At 52.0% G+C, this 20289-nt stretch overlaps 1 protein-coding gene across 11 annotated transcripts in view; it reads left to right on the top strand.

Moving 5' to 3' along the window:
• Window positions 1–20289, top strand: part of CACNA1C (calcium voltage-gated channel subunit alpha1 C) — a 557739-nt gene that overhangs the window by 375381 nt on the left and 162069 nt on the right. For all 11 annotated transcript variants that reach the window (XM_036865102.1, XM_036865108.1, XM_036865106.1 and 8 more), the window contains exon 6: window positions 18793–18951. In XM_036865102.1, coding sequence (XP_036720997.1) covers window positions 18793–18951 — 159 coding nt within the window. The remainder of the gene's footprint in view (window positions 1–18792; window positions 18952–20289) is intronic.

Genomic DNA, 20289 nt, shown 5'->3' with positions numbered 1-20289 from the left:
GTCACAGCCGGGGCTCAACACAGCAGCCAGGTGGTCCTCTCAAAATACGTGTCACTGTTGCAATTAGAACCCTCCAGGCTCCCCACCTCCTGAGAGACAGAGCCCCTCCCCCCGCCGCCCTCCTCGGCCCCCCACCAGCCTCAGCGACCTCCAGCTGTGCCGCAGCTCACGTGGTGGGACGTCCGTCCGGACGCCCTTCGCTCGGCTGGCCTCACGGCTGGCCTCGCCGCCTCGGCGTCCGCGGAAACGGCACCTTCTCGGGGGCCTGTCCCGCTGCCCGTGTCCTCTGCCCCCTTCCCCCCTTTATTTCTCCCACATCTCTCTCCACCCTCTTGCCCTCGTTTATCTATTTTTCACCCCTGGCCTCATGAGAACATAACCTCCACGAGGACAACAGTTTTTTTGTTTTGCTCACTGCTGTATCCTCAGCCTCTACAATTATCTACAGAAACGCCAGGTCAATATTTGTGGGGTGACTGGGCCCCTCATGGGCTCCACGTGGCCGGGACGGAGCACCAGCCCACCCCTAAGGGACGCTGGTACTAATACCTTCCATTCACAGGCGCCTCCTTTAGTGTTTCCGAAGGGCTTTTTTCTTCTAACTTATTTGATCTTCATGACAACTGTGTGCTGTGTAGCTGTGCACATAGGTAGTACATAGTCAGGTGCTGTTTCTGTAACAAATAGGCTAACTGGGTGGTTTGCGGGACCAGGAGCTCCAAGCCCAAAGAGTTACTGTTATTTTTTGCGTCCAGATGTGTATTAAATGCCATTGAAATCTTAGGATCACAGATTATGGAGGGAGAGAGATGCTTGTGCGGGTACAAGCCCATGAGTCATTTATTAATTTTTTTCAACAAAACCCACTGAGTACCTACTTCATATAGGACTTTTCTAGCTGTCTCAGAAGATACAGAAATGAGTCAGACGCTAAGAGTGTTCTTAAAAAGACTGAATTGTCGAAGGAAATAATGTTCATAGAAATGATGGTAGAGAACAAAAATTAGAGATGTGCAAAAAAAAAAAAGGTTGAGCACGACGTGTTGAATTCTGTGACGGGTGTGCTTTGGGGGACTCTGCACTTTGGGGAGTGGGGATAGAGATCAGGACAGGCTTCTTGGAGGAGGAGGACAGACCTTGAAGGGCAAGTGAGGAGGGGCCGCCAGGAAATCAGGAAGGAGGAGAGAGGATGGCTGAGGCCCTAGAGTTGTACACGGGGAGGCTGAGGATCGGGGGGCGGGGTGGGTCTCACTGTGGGTGTAGAAACCAGCTGACGCTCTCAGTGAGACGCTCTCAGTGAGACGCTGTGTAACTAAGCTTTGATCACTTTGCTCCATCAAGAGTCCCACAGTAAAGGAAGTGAGTCCCCAGGGCTTGTGAGGCCCCACTGTCCCTCGGCAGAGGTGCAGACAAGCAGGCACGTTGCACCACAGAGAAGCCACAGGGACGGTCAACATTACACGTAACATCCGCGTCCGTGCAAGGCCGGGGCCAGGCTCGGCAGCCCATCCACCCCCATCCGCGTTTATTGATCACCTGCTGTGAGCCAGGTGCTGGGGACACAGACCAACAGGACACCACCTCCGTCTGCCAAGGTCCTGGATGCTGGAAAGCTCCCGAGGATGCGAATTGTTGTGAGATTAGCTCGTTCTCAAGGAACTGTTATTTCTGGAGGCACACAGGTTAGAAATCAGCTTCTTGTCAAGCAGGGTTCGCTTCCTCACCGGGAAGTGAGGGGACCACGTGAAGCGAGGTCAGGCTCTTTCCTCCTATTTTCCTTTGCTCAGATTAGACCTGTTTCTGGAAAACAGTCAGCACCAGTCAGTCGAGAAGTATCTGTTGATTGAATGCTACGTAGACAGCACTGGGAGAGACTTGAGCCATGGTGGTTTCAGGCAAGAGCTCTTGAGTCAGACTGTCTGGCTTCTGGCCCTGACTTCCTCTGTGACCCGGGGGAAGTTACTCAGCCTCGCTGTGCCTTAGTTTCCTCATCTGTAAAATGGGAATAATAATAGAACCTATTTCACATGTTACTAGGAAAACGAAGTGAGCTAATGCACACAAAGTGCCTCGCCTGTAGTGTGTGCTCAGTTAAATGGTAACCATTGTTACATCACATCACTTGACATGAGGCATGTAAAATAGAAATATCTGACAAGCACTGTCAAGACAAAGCAGATATACTTTATTTTTTTAACATCTTTATTGGAGTATAATTGCTTTACAATGTTGTGTTAGTTTCTGCTGTATAACAAAGTGAATCAGCTATACATATACATATGTCCCCATATCCCCTCCCTCTTGCGTCTCCCTCCCACCCTCCCTATCCCACCTCTCTAGGTGGTCACAAAGCACCGAGCTGATCTCCCTGTGCTATGCAGCTGCTTCCCACTAGCTAGCTATTTTACATTTGGTAGTGTGTATATGTCCATGCCACTCTCTCACTTCGTCCCAGCTTCCCCTTCCCCCTCCTTGTGTCCTCAAGTCCATTCTGTACGTCTGCATCTTTGTTCCTGTCCTGCCCCTAGGTTCATCAGAACCATTTTTTTTAGATTCCGTACAGATATACTTTAAACATAAAGAATATTCCAGAGTTAAATAGCAACGCTTACCAGAGGCTCATGTGCAAACAGTGAAATGGACTCGAGGGGCGAGTTTCCCAGGCACGGTGACGGGTCCAGACCTTTCCTACAAAGGAGGAGCATTTGAGCTGAGCCTTGAGGTTGATGCAGAACAGTCAGGGCTGGAGATGAAAGGACGTTTGGGGTGAAAACCTAGTTTTGGGGGCCACCGATGCAGGCCAGCCCAGTCCAGCATGAGGTTTTGCGTGGCCACGCCCATCACAGAGGAGGAGGCGGTGAGAACCAGGGTCAGCGGGGAGCAGACGGGGTCGGGGGCTGTCCGGATGCCACGCCAGTAAGGCATTTTCCCAAGCAGTGATGCTCTTTCCTCTCCGTTAGAAATATTCAAAAACTGCGCTGCAGAGAGACAGCTAAATGTCTGGGAAACCTAAAGAATATCAGAATGGATGGTGCACCTTGAATTCCAGGGGGCTCATCCATCCATCCTGGACACAGCCAGCTGGGCAGAGCCAGGAGCAGAGCCAGACCAAAGAACCTCCCCCCCCACACCTGCACAGCCCCCAGTGGAGGCCAGCCCGGGCGTCCTGCTCTCACTAACCTCCCGCTGCAGGACCCTGGCCCTCTTTTTATTGTTCTTGATACAGTGGATTCTTGACTGTAAAATTCCTGCTGCAAAATTTAAAACCTCGCCCGAGTGCCCAAGTACCCAGGTGAACCCTCCTCGTCCCGCGGGGCAGTTTCTCCCCAGAATGGGCTCCCCTCCTGGCGCTTAGTGGCTGTGAGATTGGCCGCCCTGATTAGAGAGGCTGTCAGTTAATCATACCCACTGGGAGCAGATTAGAGCTGCTGGAAGCAACTTTCCCGAGTGTTTCCACACTTTGATGGTTCAGAAGCGGTCCTGCTGTCCTGCCTGATACGTGCTCATTGGGAAGTTGGGCCACCGGGATTTGCAATCCTGCTCGGGGACAGTGGCCCGTGCCCGGTAGTGGGACCTGCAGTGGAGCAGGGCCCTGGCACCAGAGGTGGTCCCGGCAGGCAGCTCCTATCCGGGGACACCTCACCATTCCAGAGCTGACAAGGGAAAGTCCATCCAGAGCTGATACTTGCAAATCAAATGACTCAGCCCTGAAATGTACAGATTTTGGAAACCGAGTCCCAGGGAAGAGCCCTGTTCAGAGCAGAGGCCCGAATCCACCTTGCTTCCTGCCCACCAGCCGCTTTTCCTGCTGCCGTGTCACCATCTCCCCTCCTCCTGGTTCCTGTGATTTAACCCCGTCAAGAGCCCACGTGACGCAGGCGGGGCTGGTGCACAAGCCAGAGGTGCGCAGCCCATTGGACTGCAGCCCACCTTCACCCCTGCCCAGCCCGCTGCCCCGGGACAGGCCTGTCACCCCTCTGCCCCTCTGTTCCGCCTGCAACCTGGAGGGCCTGGGCTGCAGAGCCCTCAGATCTCCTTCCTGCCCCACGGCCTCACCCTCCGCCCGCCAGTACCCGCGCGGTGCCAGGCCGTCCTGCCTCCCCCTCCACCCCTCCTCCTCCCCCATCTCCTTGGACTTGGTCCTCTTCCCCCTCACTTTCTACTTTGCTTCCTCGGCCTTTTCATCCCTTTTGTCCGAAAGGGGTCTTTGATGTCATGGAACCTTATCCAAAATGAGGGACACTTACCAGGACGGGGCGTGTGCAGAAGGGCCACCCGCAGGTCCATCCCTCCCCCTGCTTCTCACGGGCCGAGGCTGCCCGCCACTGCCCACCCCGTTCAGGAACCTTCCTCCACCACTTCTTTCACAGAAAGAGGAAGTGATAAAACCTTATTCCTTCCATCATCTCACGGTGCAATTCCTGGTCAGGGTGTCTGAGTGGGAAGGGACTTCAGGCATCCGGTCCAACCAAGTGTCCACCCTGCAGACGGGGACGCTGCCTTGGACGAGCTGAGTGGCTTCCTCGCGGTCACACGGCCGCCTGGCACCCGGGACCCTGCACTGTCTGTAAGAAGGTGATGGCGGTCATCATGGACCCCTGCTTGGTGGTCTCGGAGCTTGCAGAGCCCCCTCACACACGTGACTCCCAGCCGCCCTGAGAGGGACGCAAAGCCAGGGGGTGTGGGTGCCCCCCACCTCCCAGCCCCGCAGCCCACAGAGCCCTCTGGGACGCCGTGCATAGCCTGGCCTCTTAACATCCCAAACAGGTTGGCATCTGCGGGAAGAGGAGTCTGAAGTTGGCTCCCCGGGGCCGGCCTGCCCTTCGGGAGCAGAGCAGAATTCAGGATGGGGTCCCGCACACCCCGCCCGGGCCCCAGCACCCCTCACGTGCATCCGGGAGGCTAGGAATCCACGCCCGCCCCTCCCGCGCGGGATTCCTGAGCCGCAGCCACGGCCCCTCCTCCCATCCGGCAGCTCTTGCTCCTCCCCCTCCCGGTGTCCCCCAGGGGCCCAGGCTCAGGGGGTGGGAGGGAACTGTCACAGTGCCGGCTCTTCTGTGACCTTTCTGCTCCCTGCTCTGCGCTTTGCCTCAGTTTCTCTACCTACCAAGTGGGATGAATGACAGGTATTCCATAGAAAGGGGGGAGATTTTACCTGTAAAGCCCCGTGAGCTCCTAGCAACAAAGAGTCTTGTAAACCCACCCCTCGACGAGAGGCTTTCTGGATGGTGATGAGCCACAGTGACCGGTCCTAAGAAAAGAAACACAGCAAAGCAAGTTCGTTTAAACAGGGAGCGCGTTCCAAAAGCTCCAGTCCTGCTGCCATGGAGTTTGATGGACAAGTTGTTGAGTATCAGTGACAGCACGTGACTACACCAGGAAAGACCCCATTGTTTGTGCTCTACCTGCAGCAGCTAAAAAATCACAGTGAGCAAGAAACTTCTCCTGTTTACTGACGTGCACAGACTCCCCCAGGAGGAAAATGTCCCGTTTTGATTTGAGAACAAAACGTAGGCGGTGATAAATGTCAGGGTTACCACCAGCTAAAGGCAATTTTGGACATCTGTGCCAGGCTCTCAGCTCCAAGAGCTTTATTGGCGGATTAAACGGCCCAGTGGTCCAGGAAAGCGGGGACAGGAGCCCTAATTTACAGACAGGCAGGTATGGCCCCGAGTGCTTCTCCCAGAGCTGTGAAGGGAGATGGGCTCAGGCTGTTTTCCAGGGCAGGGACACCCCCTGTAGGACACAGGCCACTGTCATTGGAGGAGACACAGCTTGACAGCAGGTGCCCGCCTGGCTCTCGAGACCAGAGACAGGCGATACTTCGGGTGTTGGTTTATTTATGTTTCAATGGTCCCTGAACCCTGGCCCTAGGGGCTGATGAGAAATGGTCCTGTTGCCCCTGCGGGCCTCGTGGTGAAGTGGGAGGTTTTCTGGGCCTGCAGTGAGGACACCAGGGATCCGAGTCTGGCCAGACATGTGACCTACCTTTTAACCTCCAACTCTCAGTTTTCGCATCTGGGAAAGGAGAGGGTTAAACTGTCTCAGCCCTTAAGTTCTCCTGAGCAGTATCGTTGTGTGCTTCAATGACAGAGAACAGCAGTAAGCTGAGAATTCCTTTGGAATCACTAATTCTAGCCTGAGTCCCGGGCAGGGTGTGACCCTCGGCAGCTCCCAGCATTCAGTCCAGAGGGGGCTCTTTCCCAGGCACTGACCTTGTGCCCAGGACTGTGGCCAGTGGTGTAGGTCCCACAGGAGACAGAGCTTCTTAAACTCAGGAAGCCCCATTGTTGATTCTCCTTAGTGGCTGGCCCTTCCCTGGAAATCCCAAACCTGAAATTACAACCAACAGCACGGTGACTGTCACCTAATTTAAAATAATGGTCATAATAAAGGCCACTTAGGCTTACACGTGACCCATGCTTTATAAACACTGGAAAGAAAAATGAGGGGAGAGGAAGTGAAGACACAGCAAGGTCAGTGTCCCATGAAGTGATTGATATGCAGGACGCGAACCCCAGCCACCTGTGACGCTTGGTCCGTCCCCTCCCGCTGGCTTGTGACAGTGAGTGGCTAAGGACACCAACAGTGAGGTCCCACTCCTTAGGTTCAAATCCCCAGAGCCACCACCTGTTAGCTGTGTGCCTCAGCGTCCTGATCTATAATGGGGGTTAAAATTGCACTTAACCTTGTGGTGTTGTTGTGAGGATTAAATACGTAAGTGCTTGCAGAGCATTTAGAACTATGCTCAGTGTGTAAGATGCATTCAGCAAATTTTAGCTACTGATATGTCTGGGTCCAACTCCCTGTCTGCCGACCTCAGGCTCCAAGTTGGGCTGGTTAGAGGAAGGGGAACTTCCACACTTGATTTTTTAAAATCCACTTTCTTAAAGCATAATTTATATTCACTAAAACTCACACATTTTAAGTGTACAGTCACAAAAGTAAGAGCCTTACAGTAGTATAATTTAACTTAACCCTCTACCCTATGTGAGCCTTACACATCTTCTACTTATACAACTCTTACAAACCCTGCTCTGTTAACATTTCTTGCTTTAAACAGTCAATTGTCTTTTAAGTAAATTATGAGAAAAAGTAAAACATAGCCTTTTATGCTTGCCTACTTATTTACCATTTCTGGGACTGTCTAATCCTTTCTGTAGATCCGAGTTTCCTCCTGGTGTCATTTCCCATCACCCTGAAGGACATCCCCTGGCATTTCTATAACACAGGTCTGCTGCTGCTGAATTATCTCAGCTTTCATTATCTGAAAATATCTTTATCCTCTTCTTGAAGAATATTTTTGCTGGATATAGAATTCTTGGCTGAGAGTTTTTTTTTTCAGAATATTAGAGAGGTTTTTCCACTTTCTCTTGGCCTCCATTGTCTCCGATGAGACGTCACCAGTATTCTCATCTTGGTTCCCTGTATATATGCTTCTTTTTTCTTGACTGTTTCTAGATTTTCTATCTTTGGTTTTCAGCACTTGACTATTATGTGCCTCGTTGTATATTTGTCCTGCTTAGAGTTTTCTGAGCTGCTCAGATTCATCCATAAATTGGAGATCGTCATCAAGTTTGGGAAGTTTTTGGCCATTATTTCTTCAAATATATTTTTCCAACTCCAGTCTCACGCTTCTCTGTCTGGGACCCCAATTACTCTTATGTTTGGCCATTTTCTATTATCTCATTGGTCCCCAGGGCTTTGTTCAGTTTTCTTCAGTCTTTTTTCCTCTGTGTCCACAGATAAATTTCTATCAATTATTCTTCCAGTTCATTACTTTTTCCTCTGCCATCTCCATCTTCATCAAACCTATTCAATGACTTTCTCATTTCAGTTACTTTTCAGTCATAGAATCTCCATTTGGCTCCTTTTTATAGTTTCCATCTATCTGTGGAATTCCCTATCTGTTCTCTCTTTAAGACCATATACTCCTTTCATTCTTTTAATATATTTTCCTTTAACTCTTTACACATTCTTTAAGCTGTTTTAAAATCCTTTTCTGCTAAGTCCAACATCTGAGCAATCTCATTTTCAGTCCCTTTTGACTGTTTATTCTTGGTTATGTGTCACATTTTCCTGTTTCTTTATGTATCTTGTGGTTTGTTCTGAATACTGGGATCATGAGTCATATGTTGTAGAGACCTGGATTCATTCACCTTCCTTGATCGAAGGGTTGACTCTTCAGCAGGCAGTTCAGTTACCTGCTGCCCCGCTATGAACTTGTGGTTCTACACTTGCTGGTGAAGACTGATCAAAAGCCCAGGCCCCTCACCTCCCAGCTCGTTTCCCTTTCAGATCTTGTCAGAGCTCAGTGTCGTCTTGTGAGGATGGGTCTAGAAGGCATCTTACTCCAGGGTAAGGTCCTGGCTCCTAAAATGTACCCTTTCTGGCATATTGGTTGTCTAGAGTCTTAATGAGATGTTAACTCGATCCCTCCACTCTGGCAGGGCCATGGACACACAGGGGACCCCTACACAAACTTCTGGGGCCCCGTATACCTAGCTGTCCCACCACAGCCATGCCAGATGCCCAGATTCTCAGACCAGTGGGACTGGAGTGGTCTGTCTGCTCTTTGCGCTGCTGTCAGGAAACCGTTTGCAGAGAACCAGGGTGATTATCGTGTTCATCTCTGAGGTTCAATTTTCTCAGAGATTACAGGCCTGAGCTACTTTATGTTCAGTTTTGGAAGACAGTTGCCGCTAATATTTTTGTCCAGTTTTTTAATGTTTATGGTGAAAGGGCTCATCTGATACCAGTTCCTCCTTTTGGAAATGGAAGTGTACTTGACTTTTAAATCACAAAATGAATGACTAGTATGTTAGCAGGTTTAAGTTACATATGTTACATAAGTTATACATGATATTATTTCTGAAGTAATATAATGCTAGATTATATTATACAAGTTATATATTAATTCATTTGTCACATATTTACTGAGGACTTATTGTGGATAAGGGACAGTAGTAGTTGGAGGAAGGAAAGATACTAGAATCTTTCTTAAGATATTTAGAAAATAACAACCCAGCAAATTTTAGAGCCAGAGTGGGCTTTCTCGTCCAATATCCTCATTTTCAAGATGTTGAAACCTAGACCCAAGAAGGTGACATGACTGCCAAGGTCACACAGCTATTAGTGGAGGAGAGGAAATAGCCTGGCATTTTTTCCAGTAAATCTGAAATCTCTTTAAAACACTAAGCATACGTTTGGAGATTTTCCCTAACAGAAAATTTGATCGGTGCCAAGGTCCCTATTGATCCCTTAGTGATTTGAGCCAAATTGGAAATAAGTCAGTCTGGAATCCTAAGAACATGCATAGAAAGGTTAATTCATGCTGTAGCATCACCATAAGTTGTCAGCAATAAACAAGCTTGGTTCTTTGTTGAACTCCACCTCAAGGACAGCCAGGAAGAGGAAGCTGTGAGTTGCCGGGTATAATGGTATTTGTCTGGGAAAGAGTTAAAGAGCTATCATCAGGGCTGTCTTAGGGACTCATCCTACCTGATAACTCATAGTGAATATATCTCACTTGCCACCAAAATCTCGGAGACACTTTCCAGTTTTCCTAAAAGCCGCACCTTCTACACCTTTCTGAGAGGCGTGAGACTCAGCAGCAACCATAACCAAACCATGACTCCCGCCTGTTTCATCCTCTTATCAGGCACTGCACACAGTGAGTTCCCAGGAACTTCACTCCAGGAAGTCCCGTCCAGGGTCTGACACTAAGAGAATTTGACTGGCAGAGATTTCCCAACCCTTTAAGAGATGTCCATCTATTCAAAGACCCAGTGACCTGGTTCTGGGGTGGGGCAGTAGGAACACATGAAATGAGGGGACTTCCCTAGGGAGTTTCTTCCTTAGGAAGCACAGGTCCCTTTTACTTTCTGAAAATGGCAGGTGAGGTAATTTGGATTAACTGTCCTGCTGAGGACAATTAGAAATCTCTGGGCAAAATATTCTAAACCTTCTGTTTTCTACAACTTAGAAAAGATGCCTAACAAAAACAAATATGAATCCTCTCTGGAGAAAGGTAACATCATCAAGTTCTCCAATTATTTTGAAAGACAATTTTGCAAAAATAGGGCCTAACCCGCAATACAAAATAACTAGGTACACAAAGAGACAAGATAACATGAATGAAAAGGAGCAGAAACTATAGACAATAGAAATAGACCCACAGGGAATCTAGATATTGGAATTATCAGACATAGACTTGAAAATAACCATATTTACTATATTCAAAGAGATCAAAGACAAGGTCGATAATTTTCCAGAGAACCAGAAGATGTGGAAAAGAACCAAATGTAAATTTTAGAAATGAAGAATACAATATCAAATATGAAAATGCAGTGTGAATTGGGAATTCCCTGGCAGCCCAGTGGATAGGATTCCAGGCTCTCATTTCCGTGGCCCGGGTTCAGTCCCTGGTTGGGAACTGAGATTCCACAAGTCGCAGGGCTGAAAAGAAAAAAAATGCAGTGAATTGATTGAAAGATTTTGCACAGCTGAAAACAGAATTATTGAGCTGTGGCAAGGTCAGGGGGAATATTGAGAATAAAGCACAGAGAATCAAAAGAATGGAAAATACAGAAAAGAATGTAAAAGATTGGGGAGTAAAGGCTGAATTTATGAAATGGGTTTTTTCTACATCTATTGATAGACTCGGGATTTTGTTTACTGATGTGGTGAATTACATTTTAGCTTTTATTGAAGTATAATACAGTGGTTAACTTGCTGTAGGAGGGGGTAGTACCTGGAGGGACATGAGTGGGCCTTCATAGAGCGGGTGATGTTCTATTTCTTGATCTGAGTGATGGATACATGGCTGTTTTGTGCTAAATCATACACCGTAACATTTTTATTTTTTACATTTTATTTTTTACACTTTTTTGGATGTATATTTCACAATTGTTTTCCCCAAAATGTCTAAGACAGAAGAAAAAGTGCAGACCCAGGCCTCTACGTCATTGGCAGGTGCCAAAAGAAGCCTGCATCCTAGTTTTCCTGTGGCAGAAAGAGACAGTTTGTCACCAGCGGGGAGGCAGCATATACACGGTGGCAGATCATGATCCAGTCACTTCCCGTGGGTCAGAGTTGCTGTGAGAGGCTTACTTTTGAGAAGGACTGGGAGGCCCCATCCTGGGCCAGAGGGAAGAGGCCATGATCAGTACCGGCATCTGGCTGGTGCAGGGTCAGAGAGTCTGCAGTGCATTTGCCGTTTCTGCTGGGACGGTGGCTGAGGGTGGAGGCCTTAGGGTCAGTTGGCTTGGTTTCTAACTCCAGCTCCTGGACAAGTCATCGGTCTTACCCAAGCCTCGGCCCGTTTATCTTTATCAGGATAGCTGGAGAATTAAATGAAATGATGTGTAGAGCACTTCGCCCGGTGCCCAGCTTATGCCGGGTCCTCAGGAAATGGGAGCCGGTGTTGCCATCACTCTTGTTCACTTTGGATCAGAATTTTTTAATATTTTTCCTTTGAGTTCTTTCCAACTCATATTGGTAATACAAACAATTAATTCAACATGAAGGTTGGTATTTTAATTACTCTTATAGTTGGTAATTTATTAGGCAGCAGAGTATCCACCATCCCCTTCCCAGGCCAAAACCCTCCTTTAGTGCTCACCAAAGCACTTGTGGGATGCAGAAATTTATTAAGATGGAAAGGTTAAATTAAAAATAAATGAAAAGCTCTAATGAATAAGGACATCTTAATAAGAACAGGCAAAAAAATAATGAAGCTTGAGACTGTAGGAGCCGTCCAGGCCAGAGCTCTTCTCCCTACATCAGGCACCCTTGAACCTCCATGTGACGAGCTTACTCCTTAACCCAGGAGAAAACTACTGCCTTCCTAGTTCTAAACCTATTTTCTCTTGAAAGCCATTAATACTGTGAGGCCATTAAAAGTGTCCATTGCTTCATTAGCCAAATGAAGCTTCAAAACGTGATCTGTGAGATTCATCATGCCTCCAATATCTAGCCAGTACGAACTGGTCATCTCAACCTGATGTTGATGGTGATGATGAGGATGTTGATGATGGTGATGGTGATGATGATGGTGATGATGGTGGTGATGATGTTAGTGATGCTGGTGATGATGATGGTGATGATGGTGGTGGTGATGATGGTGATGATGGTGGTGATGGTGATGGTGATGATGGTGGTGATGATGATGGTGGTGGTGATGATGGTGGTGATGATGATATTAAAGATGATGATGTTAGTGATGCTGGTGAGTTCAGGGTTGTGTTTCTTGAGTGTGAGGAGCTGGTAGGACAAGCCGGTAGAAGATCCAGTAAGTTTGTGGAGTAACGAGGCTTGAATTCAAAAGAGAGAGCAAAAGGGTGTGTAATTGCAAATTCAGACTCACCTAATGGTGGTGACTTGAGCCTTTAGGAGAGAGTGAAGTGAATGGATTTCCTGAGAGAGAGAATTTAGAGAGAAGGAGTTTAGAGAGAGAGACACAGAGGATAGAAGACAAACTGGAAAGGGGCAGAGAGCAGCTTCACCCTGGCGGCTCACACGCCCCCTCCTCGGGGAACCGTCTGCTGTTCTCCCAGCTCAAGGCCGCCTCTCCCTCCTCTGTGCATCCACGGCTCTTTGGGCTTCATTCTTAGGCCCGCTGTCACCCGCTTCTGCGATTAGCTGTCTCCACGTTTGCCTCCCCTCTAGCTGATGCCCCTCCTGGGCAGGGACTGCATCCTTTCCGTCTTTGTAATATTCCCCAGAGTAAAAGAGGTCCAGAGGGAGGGAGGGAAGACGGGAGACAAAAAACCAACTGTGGAGTGGGAAGAGCTGAAACTGTACAGCATCACAGAGACAAGGAGGAGAGAGTTTTGGAAAGAAGGGAGAAATCGGCGGTGTTGAGCCTGTCGAGGACAGTGATGATAGTGGCGAAGGCGTGGGTCGGCCAGCGGGTGACCGTGAGCACCTCTGAGGCTGCAAGCTCGGTCCGTCCGCGTGGTGACGACGGCCCGCCATCAAGGGGGAAGGTTGCCATTGAGCCGCCCCACTGGGCACGAGGTGGCAGGACTCCGCGGGGGGCGTTTCCTGCTGCTGGAAGGAGAGACGAGGGCTCCCCTTGGGGGCAGGCGCGGCCCTGCCTCGCTCTCTGCAGCGATGCCGTGTCCGGGAAAAAGCAGAGTCAGACCTTGGTAAAGAAAGCTGTAGTCCGTGTACCCGCGAGCGGGAGTGCTTTCTGTATCCGGGGCTGTACCGACTGCACCTGACAAAGAGGGATGTGACCCGGCTCCGGCGACGGCCCCATGACTGTCCAGGAGTGGCTGAGGCCTCCCAGGGCAGCAGGGGCGCTGGGCCCCCGAGAGCAGAGGGGCCGGTGGGGCTGCAGCTCCGTGGGAAAGCACTGCTGTGTCTGGCCCGGGGCCATCCCGTCTTGGAAGAGCTTTTCCGGGTGTGAGGTGGCAGGGACTTCCCGTCCATCCGGGCTTCCTGGGTCCGCGGCATCCTTCTCGACGCCAGGACCCTCCTCGTTTGGGTCCCGCGGCTCCTCTCTCGACCGTGCAGGAGGGGCTCAACCTCCACCTTACACTCGAGGACGGCCGTCGTCGGGAGCGCCTTCCTCTGTGCTGCCCGAGTCATTTTCTCTGAAAGTGACGTCGGCTTCCTCACAATTCACACAGAAGCGGTCGACTGGGTTCCCAAATCTTCCAGGTATTTCTTCTAAGAGGCAGAACAAAGCCCAGGGAAGCGTGAGGCAGACAGACGGTGGGGGGCCAGGTGTCCCTGCTCAGTCAGGCAGACGGCCTTCTCCGTGGGGAGGCAGAAGCCCCTCTGCTGGACCCACCCGCTGCCCACCCGGCCAGGTGGTGGCACTCACGTGTCACTGCCCCGAGGACACCTTGCTCCGCCCTCCGGCCGCAGGGGGGCCTTCATGACACCCTGTCTCTTCCTCGAAAGCACTCAAGTGGTTTGAGATTCTGTACCGATTGTGAGGTTCTTTGATTCATGTTTGGCCTCCTTTACAAGAAAGAGCAGGTGACCCTGGGGGTCAGGTGGCCCGTGGAACATAGCTCAACAAATGACTGTGTGTAAGTGAAAATGCACGCATCAAGGCCACTGGCCCCAGCGTCCTCCTCCTGTTCTGGCCAGCTTAGCCCCCATGGGTGAGAAGCTTGTACCCGCCACCATCCTGCCGAGCCCAGACTCACCCCGCTTCGGTGATTCTCAGTATCACTCCCTTGTGGAGCTGCGATCAGGCCTCCTCGGTCATCTCTCAATGCTTTCCTACCACTTGGCTGGAACCGTGGAGTCCGAATAATTGGGACGTGAAATGTGCCTTCGTAGCCGCCAGCCAAGAAGCTCTTAAGTCCATGCGGAATCTGAACAATGAAATCAAACAACGTCTGCAAAGACCTCTGATTTGGGGTCACCCTCCCCCTTTACACCAGGTGACTTGGAAGTTGAATGCAAGCCCGGCTCTGCCTCAGACACACCTGCACGCGCCGTTCAGCCCCACGAGTCTCACTGTCCTCTTTTCTCGGGGTCTGGCTCATGGAGTCATTGCCACCCTCCTTCTTGGTTCTTCTTCCAGGGGTAGCCCTGGGGCCCGAGCGGAGCAACCCATCACCAGAGCAGGGCTGGGCGAGATGCTCCTCGATGAGACAGAAGAGCCTGCCCTCAGCCAGGCATCCATCGTGGGCCAGCACCACCTGTAGCCAGCGTTGCCAGGCCAATCTCAACACTGTTGAAGGAAGATGCCAGGCCTGCTTTCCGTAACTGATGGTTCCTCTTGATCTTCTAAGGGAAAACACCATGACTTACATACGCAGACCCTCTAAGTCTTTCCTAACTTGGAATTCTCAGGTTGAGCGCAGCAGGACTGCAGACAGTGGTCCAGGCCTTACAGCAACGTGGAGGGAGAAGAGGAAGGGCCGTGCGTGCCAGCTCAGCTTTTTCTCCGTCCTTCTCTAATCCCAGCATCTAGCGAAGCCGCTCCCCAGAGCCCCCTCTCCCTGGAAGGCCTGGCAGCCGGGCTTCCCCGGGCGGGAGGGTGTTTCATCCCCTAAGAGGAGGTCACCTGCACAAACTGCAAATGAGAGACCAGATTTCCAGGACGACATCTTGCAGTGTCGTTCTCGCACGAAATACCCTGTCCTGTTGTCCCCGTAAGTCCACGTGTGTTTGCCTGGTCTCACGTCCTGATTTAGGGCCCGGAACACAGACTCACCGTGGGTGTGGCCCTTAGTGATCTCGTGTCCACGGGGCACCTTCCCACAGCTGCTCCGCCAGGCTGGCCTGGACCCAGGGCTCCCGCGGGGACCCCATCACCGGCCCGTCAGAGGAGAGCACTTGGGTGCAGAGAAGTCGCTGTGTTTTCTGAGTGGAACGAGAGCAGGAGAAACTGTTTCGGGGACAGCAGTGAGCCCGCCTGAGGAGAAGCTGTTGAGACTCAGGCCTTGAGCGCCAGTTACGTGCAGGGGGCTGGAGAGGGGGCTCTGGCAGCGCCTCCTCACCCCAGCCTGGCTGCTGGGGTGCCGACCCGAGCCGGCGGTGAGGACGGTGGGCGGGGCCTCGGAGGCCGCGGGGCACCCCCTGGCAGCAGGACGAGCCCCCCGCCTGCCCAGCGGATGTCGTGATCATGTGCCACTGCTTCACAGACGCGGATCATGGCGGCCGGGAGCCCCGGGCCAGGGCCCACAGGAGGCGTTTAGCCCAGTCGTGCAGCCCCGGGCCTGGAGTCGGGCCACATGGCACCGAGCCCTGTGCCCACCCCTGCCAGCAGCTGTGACGCCATGGGCAGGCCACTTAACCTCTCTAGAACTTGCGCTCCTCCTCTGTAAATATGGTTAATGACAGTACCTACTTCCCCAGGTTGTGCCGGGGGAATTGGGGTCATCCACCGGCCCCCAGTAAGTCTTCATTACACGTCGATGAGGGCTGAGGGCTTCGGTGCCCCGAGGCTATCCTTCACCCGCTGGCTGAATCCCCAGCAAGGCTCCTCCTCCAAGAGCTTGTTCAGTCGCTGCTCGCATCCCTCTGAGGATGGGGAGCTCACTACCTCTTGGACCACCCTGCTCCACCTTAGGTCTGTCTCTTGGACAGTCTTTGTGTTGAACCTGAATCTTCCTGATTGGCCCTGGCTCCATCCGCATAGTTATGCTGAATTCTGCCAGCTCTTCTTCCCCAGAACAGCAGGTTAAATCCTGCGAAGGTCGTTCACAGCCCCCTCCGTGCCTGTGCTCTTCCTACTCCGCGAGGCTATCTTTTCCCGACGACACACCTCGGTGTCTCCTGAAGATCCTTGAATGGAGTGGTTTCCTGGAGGCAACCTGCACGCGGAGTCCCTGCCGTGTGCCGCGGAGCACAGACGAGAGGACCTGAGGCCGGGGCTGTGCGTCAGGCAGGGAACAGCGTCCGCTGGGGGAACAGCCTGTGCTGACGCGGGGAGGCCTGTGGCCAAAGAAGCTCGGGGCGTGGTTGTGGCTGGAGAGTGAGGTGTGAGCCAGAGTCAGGGGCCATCAGGCTGGATGGGGAGGCGGGTGACAGGGCATCGGAGGAGGACTTTCGTCAAGGACATGACACTCCCTGCTTGAGCATCCCAACAGCAGCATGAACACCAGACGGCAGGGAGACCATCTAACCGAGTAGCCGACCCCAGGGGCCAAAGTGTCCAAAATATATCCCGAGAGGCTAACAGCGGTCCCCTCTGGGCGGTGGGACGACGGACGAGTTCTTTTTGTTCCTGCTTCCCTGTGTTTTCTAATTTCTCTATAATAAGCATTTCTCCTGTGTAATGAGCATGTATTATTTATATAGTAAACGTGATTTATACTTGTCTAAAACACTTCAAAAGCAAATTGGCAGGACTTGGTAACAGTGGGAGGGAGGAGCCCGGAGGCCCAGGTCTGGTCTTGGTGCTCAGGGGCGTGGTGAGACCACCGACCCCACAGGGATGGGAGGGAGCAGAGCATCCGTCGGCAATCCTGACGGCCCCCAACGGTGGACAGAAGCATGGGCTGCCTCGACTTCCTCTGGGCCTCTCTGCAGCCCGGCCTGCAGGCCCGGGAAACTCGCCTGTCTGTTTGCAGAGCTGCCTCAGCGATAAAACGGCCAGAAGAGCCCACAGTCCCCGTGTTCACAAAACTCAGCCTGACGTGGGAGACGGGTATAAATGTTCGAAAGCCACTTAATGAACATGTAATTCCCAAGGGAGACTCAAGCTCCAAAGCAAAGGAACTGATTCTAAGAAGACATGTAAGAAAGGAGACGTCTCTGCTCTGGGAGCTTGGGGAAGGGTCCCCGGAGGAGGGACGCTTGGGCTGAGAGCAGAAGGGAACGTTGGAGGGAATTACGGAAAAGCGTTCCAGGGCGAGGGAACAGCACCGACGATGGCCCCGCGTCAAAGGATGGCATGTTTGAGTGTAAAAGAAATGCTGTTTGACCAGGAGTCCAGAGAGCGAGGGCCCGGGGGGGCAGGGTGGACCCACGCCCAGGGCCTTGTAGGGCAGGAGGAGGACTCCCCATCCCGTGCCCCCCCCGTTCTCTGCCACGTGGCACTGAAGGCCTGGTCGCGTTCCCCGCGTGGTCTGGGCAGCCGGATCCGGGGACCTCCGTCCCCTCCCGTGAGCAGAACTTGGGGCGCTCGCCCCAGCAGACACCCCGGAAGTCGCTGTGTGGCTCGGCTGTCAGCTTCCCCCGTGGCCCCACACCCTTCACCAAATGTGTGTACAACCTGCTAATTAACGGAGTCATTTGGATCTGAAAGCATCTTGTTCTACTGGGAGGTGGCACAGCCCTCGCAGTAATTCACAGGTGAAATTATTCTAGCATTTCTCTTATTTGGTTTCCTCTCCCCGGCTCAGCTTAATGGCTGGGGCGAGTTCTCTGAATTAGAGTTGTGAACCCCACTTCTCCAGGTCACAAAGGCCCGGGGACCGCCTCGGGGCCTGGGGACAGGGTGCCCAGCCTTCACTCACCAGCGCCGAAGGCGGTGGGTGAGCAGGGGTGACGTCCCCCGTGCGGGAGAGGTGGAAGGGTGTCCGTGGCTGGTGGGTGAGTGAGAGACACAAAAGGTGCCCCGCGGGGGGTGACTCAGAGGAGGAGGTCCTGCTGTACTGTGTCTAAGGCGGCCCCCCGCTGTGGGGAGGGGAGCCCGACCCCCCCCCCACTTCTCTCCTGGGGCGTGGAGACAGCGCCCACCCGTTGACGGACGGCTTTCTGAGGCCTGGGGTAGACCTGGGGGCTGGGGAGTAACCACCATTTACAAATGACCGTGTGCAACATCTCGTTTAAACAAGGGACGTTCTGGGCTGATATTTATGGTTCAGCTTATGACTGGGGGTCCTTCTCCCCATAAGACAGTGGTGTAAGTCTGCAGACCCTTGGGGCGTGCAGACAAGACCCTCTGCGAAAGAATGTTTTTTATTTACTCTGTTTTTTCCCTGAAGGGATCTGGGTACTTGGAAAACAATTTATTGTGGTAATAGATGCAAACCAAAATGTCCCGTTTAACCACTTTTAAGTGCACACATTTCAGTGGCACTAAGCCAACATCACCGCCCTCCGTCTCTAGGACTGTTTCCATCTTCCCCAACTGAAGTGCCCTTAGGAGGACAGCATCTGCCTGTCCTTCTGTTTGGAGGTGGCTCCCGGGGAGGTTTGGAGTCAGGCCCACCTGGATCCAGCTCCCCCGGGGTGTCGCTCTGACCGTGTCACCTGGCGCCTCGGTCTCCTCACCTGAGACTGGGGTGTGAGGCCCGTCGGCGGGGAGAGGCTGAGCGGGCGGCGGGGGCTCTGCGCGGCGGCGGGTGCACAGAGCCAGCTTTGCCGTTGCAGGTCTCCAGGTGGTCCTGAACTCCATCATCAAGGCCATGGTGCCCCTCCTGCACATCGCCCTGCTCGTGCTCTTTGTTATAATCATCTACGCCATCATCGGGCTGGAGCTCTTCATGGGGAAGATGCACAAGACCTGCTACAACCAGGAGGGCGTCGCAGGTAAGGGGAGCGCCAGCCACCCACGGCCAGCTGGGGAGGCCCTGCCGTCGAGCGCCTGTGTGTCCACGGCCAGGAGAGGCAAAGATTGTATTTTTTTTTTCTCTCGGTTCTAATTTTTGTTTTTACTAGAATGAGTCTCTGTTAAAATAGCTAAACACAAGCTTTGTCCGGCACTGCTAAGCACTCTTTAAACGAGGCGCCTAGCCGACATGGAATATTTTAAGAATCGGAGCTCACCTGGGGACTGTATGTCTCTGCCCCCTTGTCCCCCGTGTGGCTTGTCACCAAAGTGCCCTCGGGGGGAGGCCTCGCCCTCAGCTGGTGGCTCTCCCGTCACAGCCCTGGGTCCTCCGTCTCGGTGTCTCTGCCTCCCGTCCGGGGCCCCCAGTCCAGGAGGGGAGGACGGCCAGCAGCAAAACTCCTTTTCCTCCAGGAGGTGTGTCTGTACCTCGGGCATCCGCCGGCCCGTCCTCTCTGAGACCCTCTCTCTGCGTCCCTTCCATAAATCGGCGCATTCAACGGGCTGTGCTGCTCACTGAGCTCTCCCCGGTAGGACTGGACTTTGGGCTTGACGGACATGCGACAAACTGCTGTCTTCAGCTACTGAAATCTCAGCTGGACCTTTAAGAAAACATTTAAACAGAGATCGACATGGCTTTTAAACAAAGTAGTTGAACACAAAAACTTGTTTAAAAAAAAATACCCCCCAAAGGGGTTAGCCATGTTCGATTTATGTGACTTTTTTTCAAACGACAAGATCTTTCATCTTAGTTTCTGGCACCTTAGGGCAGAAAGGGGAGCATCTGTCTGAAGCATTGAAAGACCTTCTTTCCCCTTCGCGTCCACTGCTTCACACTGTTGCTCAGCCCAGGCAGTAAATTAAACTTGACCCCCCCGCCCTGGGGGTGGGGGGAGCAACCATACAAGAGGGAGTGAAATGGATTAATCGTATTCAGAAACCAAAACGGATCCCCTGATCTGAGTGATCTGGACGAACTGGCCGGGTGTTTGCATGTGGCCACAGTCGAAACAAAAACCCAAACCTATAAACCTGTGGTCACAGACTCACACAATTGTTTTTACTGCTTTGATGGCAAGCCTAAGAGGAAACCAGTTTTTCACTGTAGGGAGAATTTCTTGGGTCAAATTCTATAAAATAAACTGTCACGTTAAAAGAAAAAGCTGTTTTTAAATTGAAGGAATTAGATCTTGACTTCAGTTAAAATTCTGAGATTTCCAGCCTTGCTTAAAGAAATACCCAATAATGCAATGAATAATATTCTCCCCTTTCATTCAGCTCCTTCCTTTTGTTGGGCTCAATCTGTAGCTGCCCTGAAA

This window comes from Balaenoptera musculus, chromosome 10 (genome assembly GCF_009873245.2).
Source record: "Balaenoptera musculus isolate JJ_BM4_2016_0621 chromosome 10, mBalMus1.pri.v3, whole genome shotgun sequence".
In the NCBI taxonomy this organism is placed as follows: domain Eukaryota; kingdom Metazoa; phylum Chordata; class Mammalia; order Artiodactyla; family Balaenopteridae; genus Balaenoptera; species Balaenoptera musculus.
Note: the sequence above shows the minus strand (reverse complement) of the source record. Positions and strands in the feature narration are given on the sequence as shown.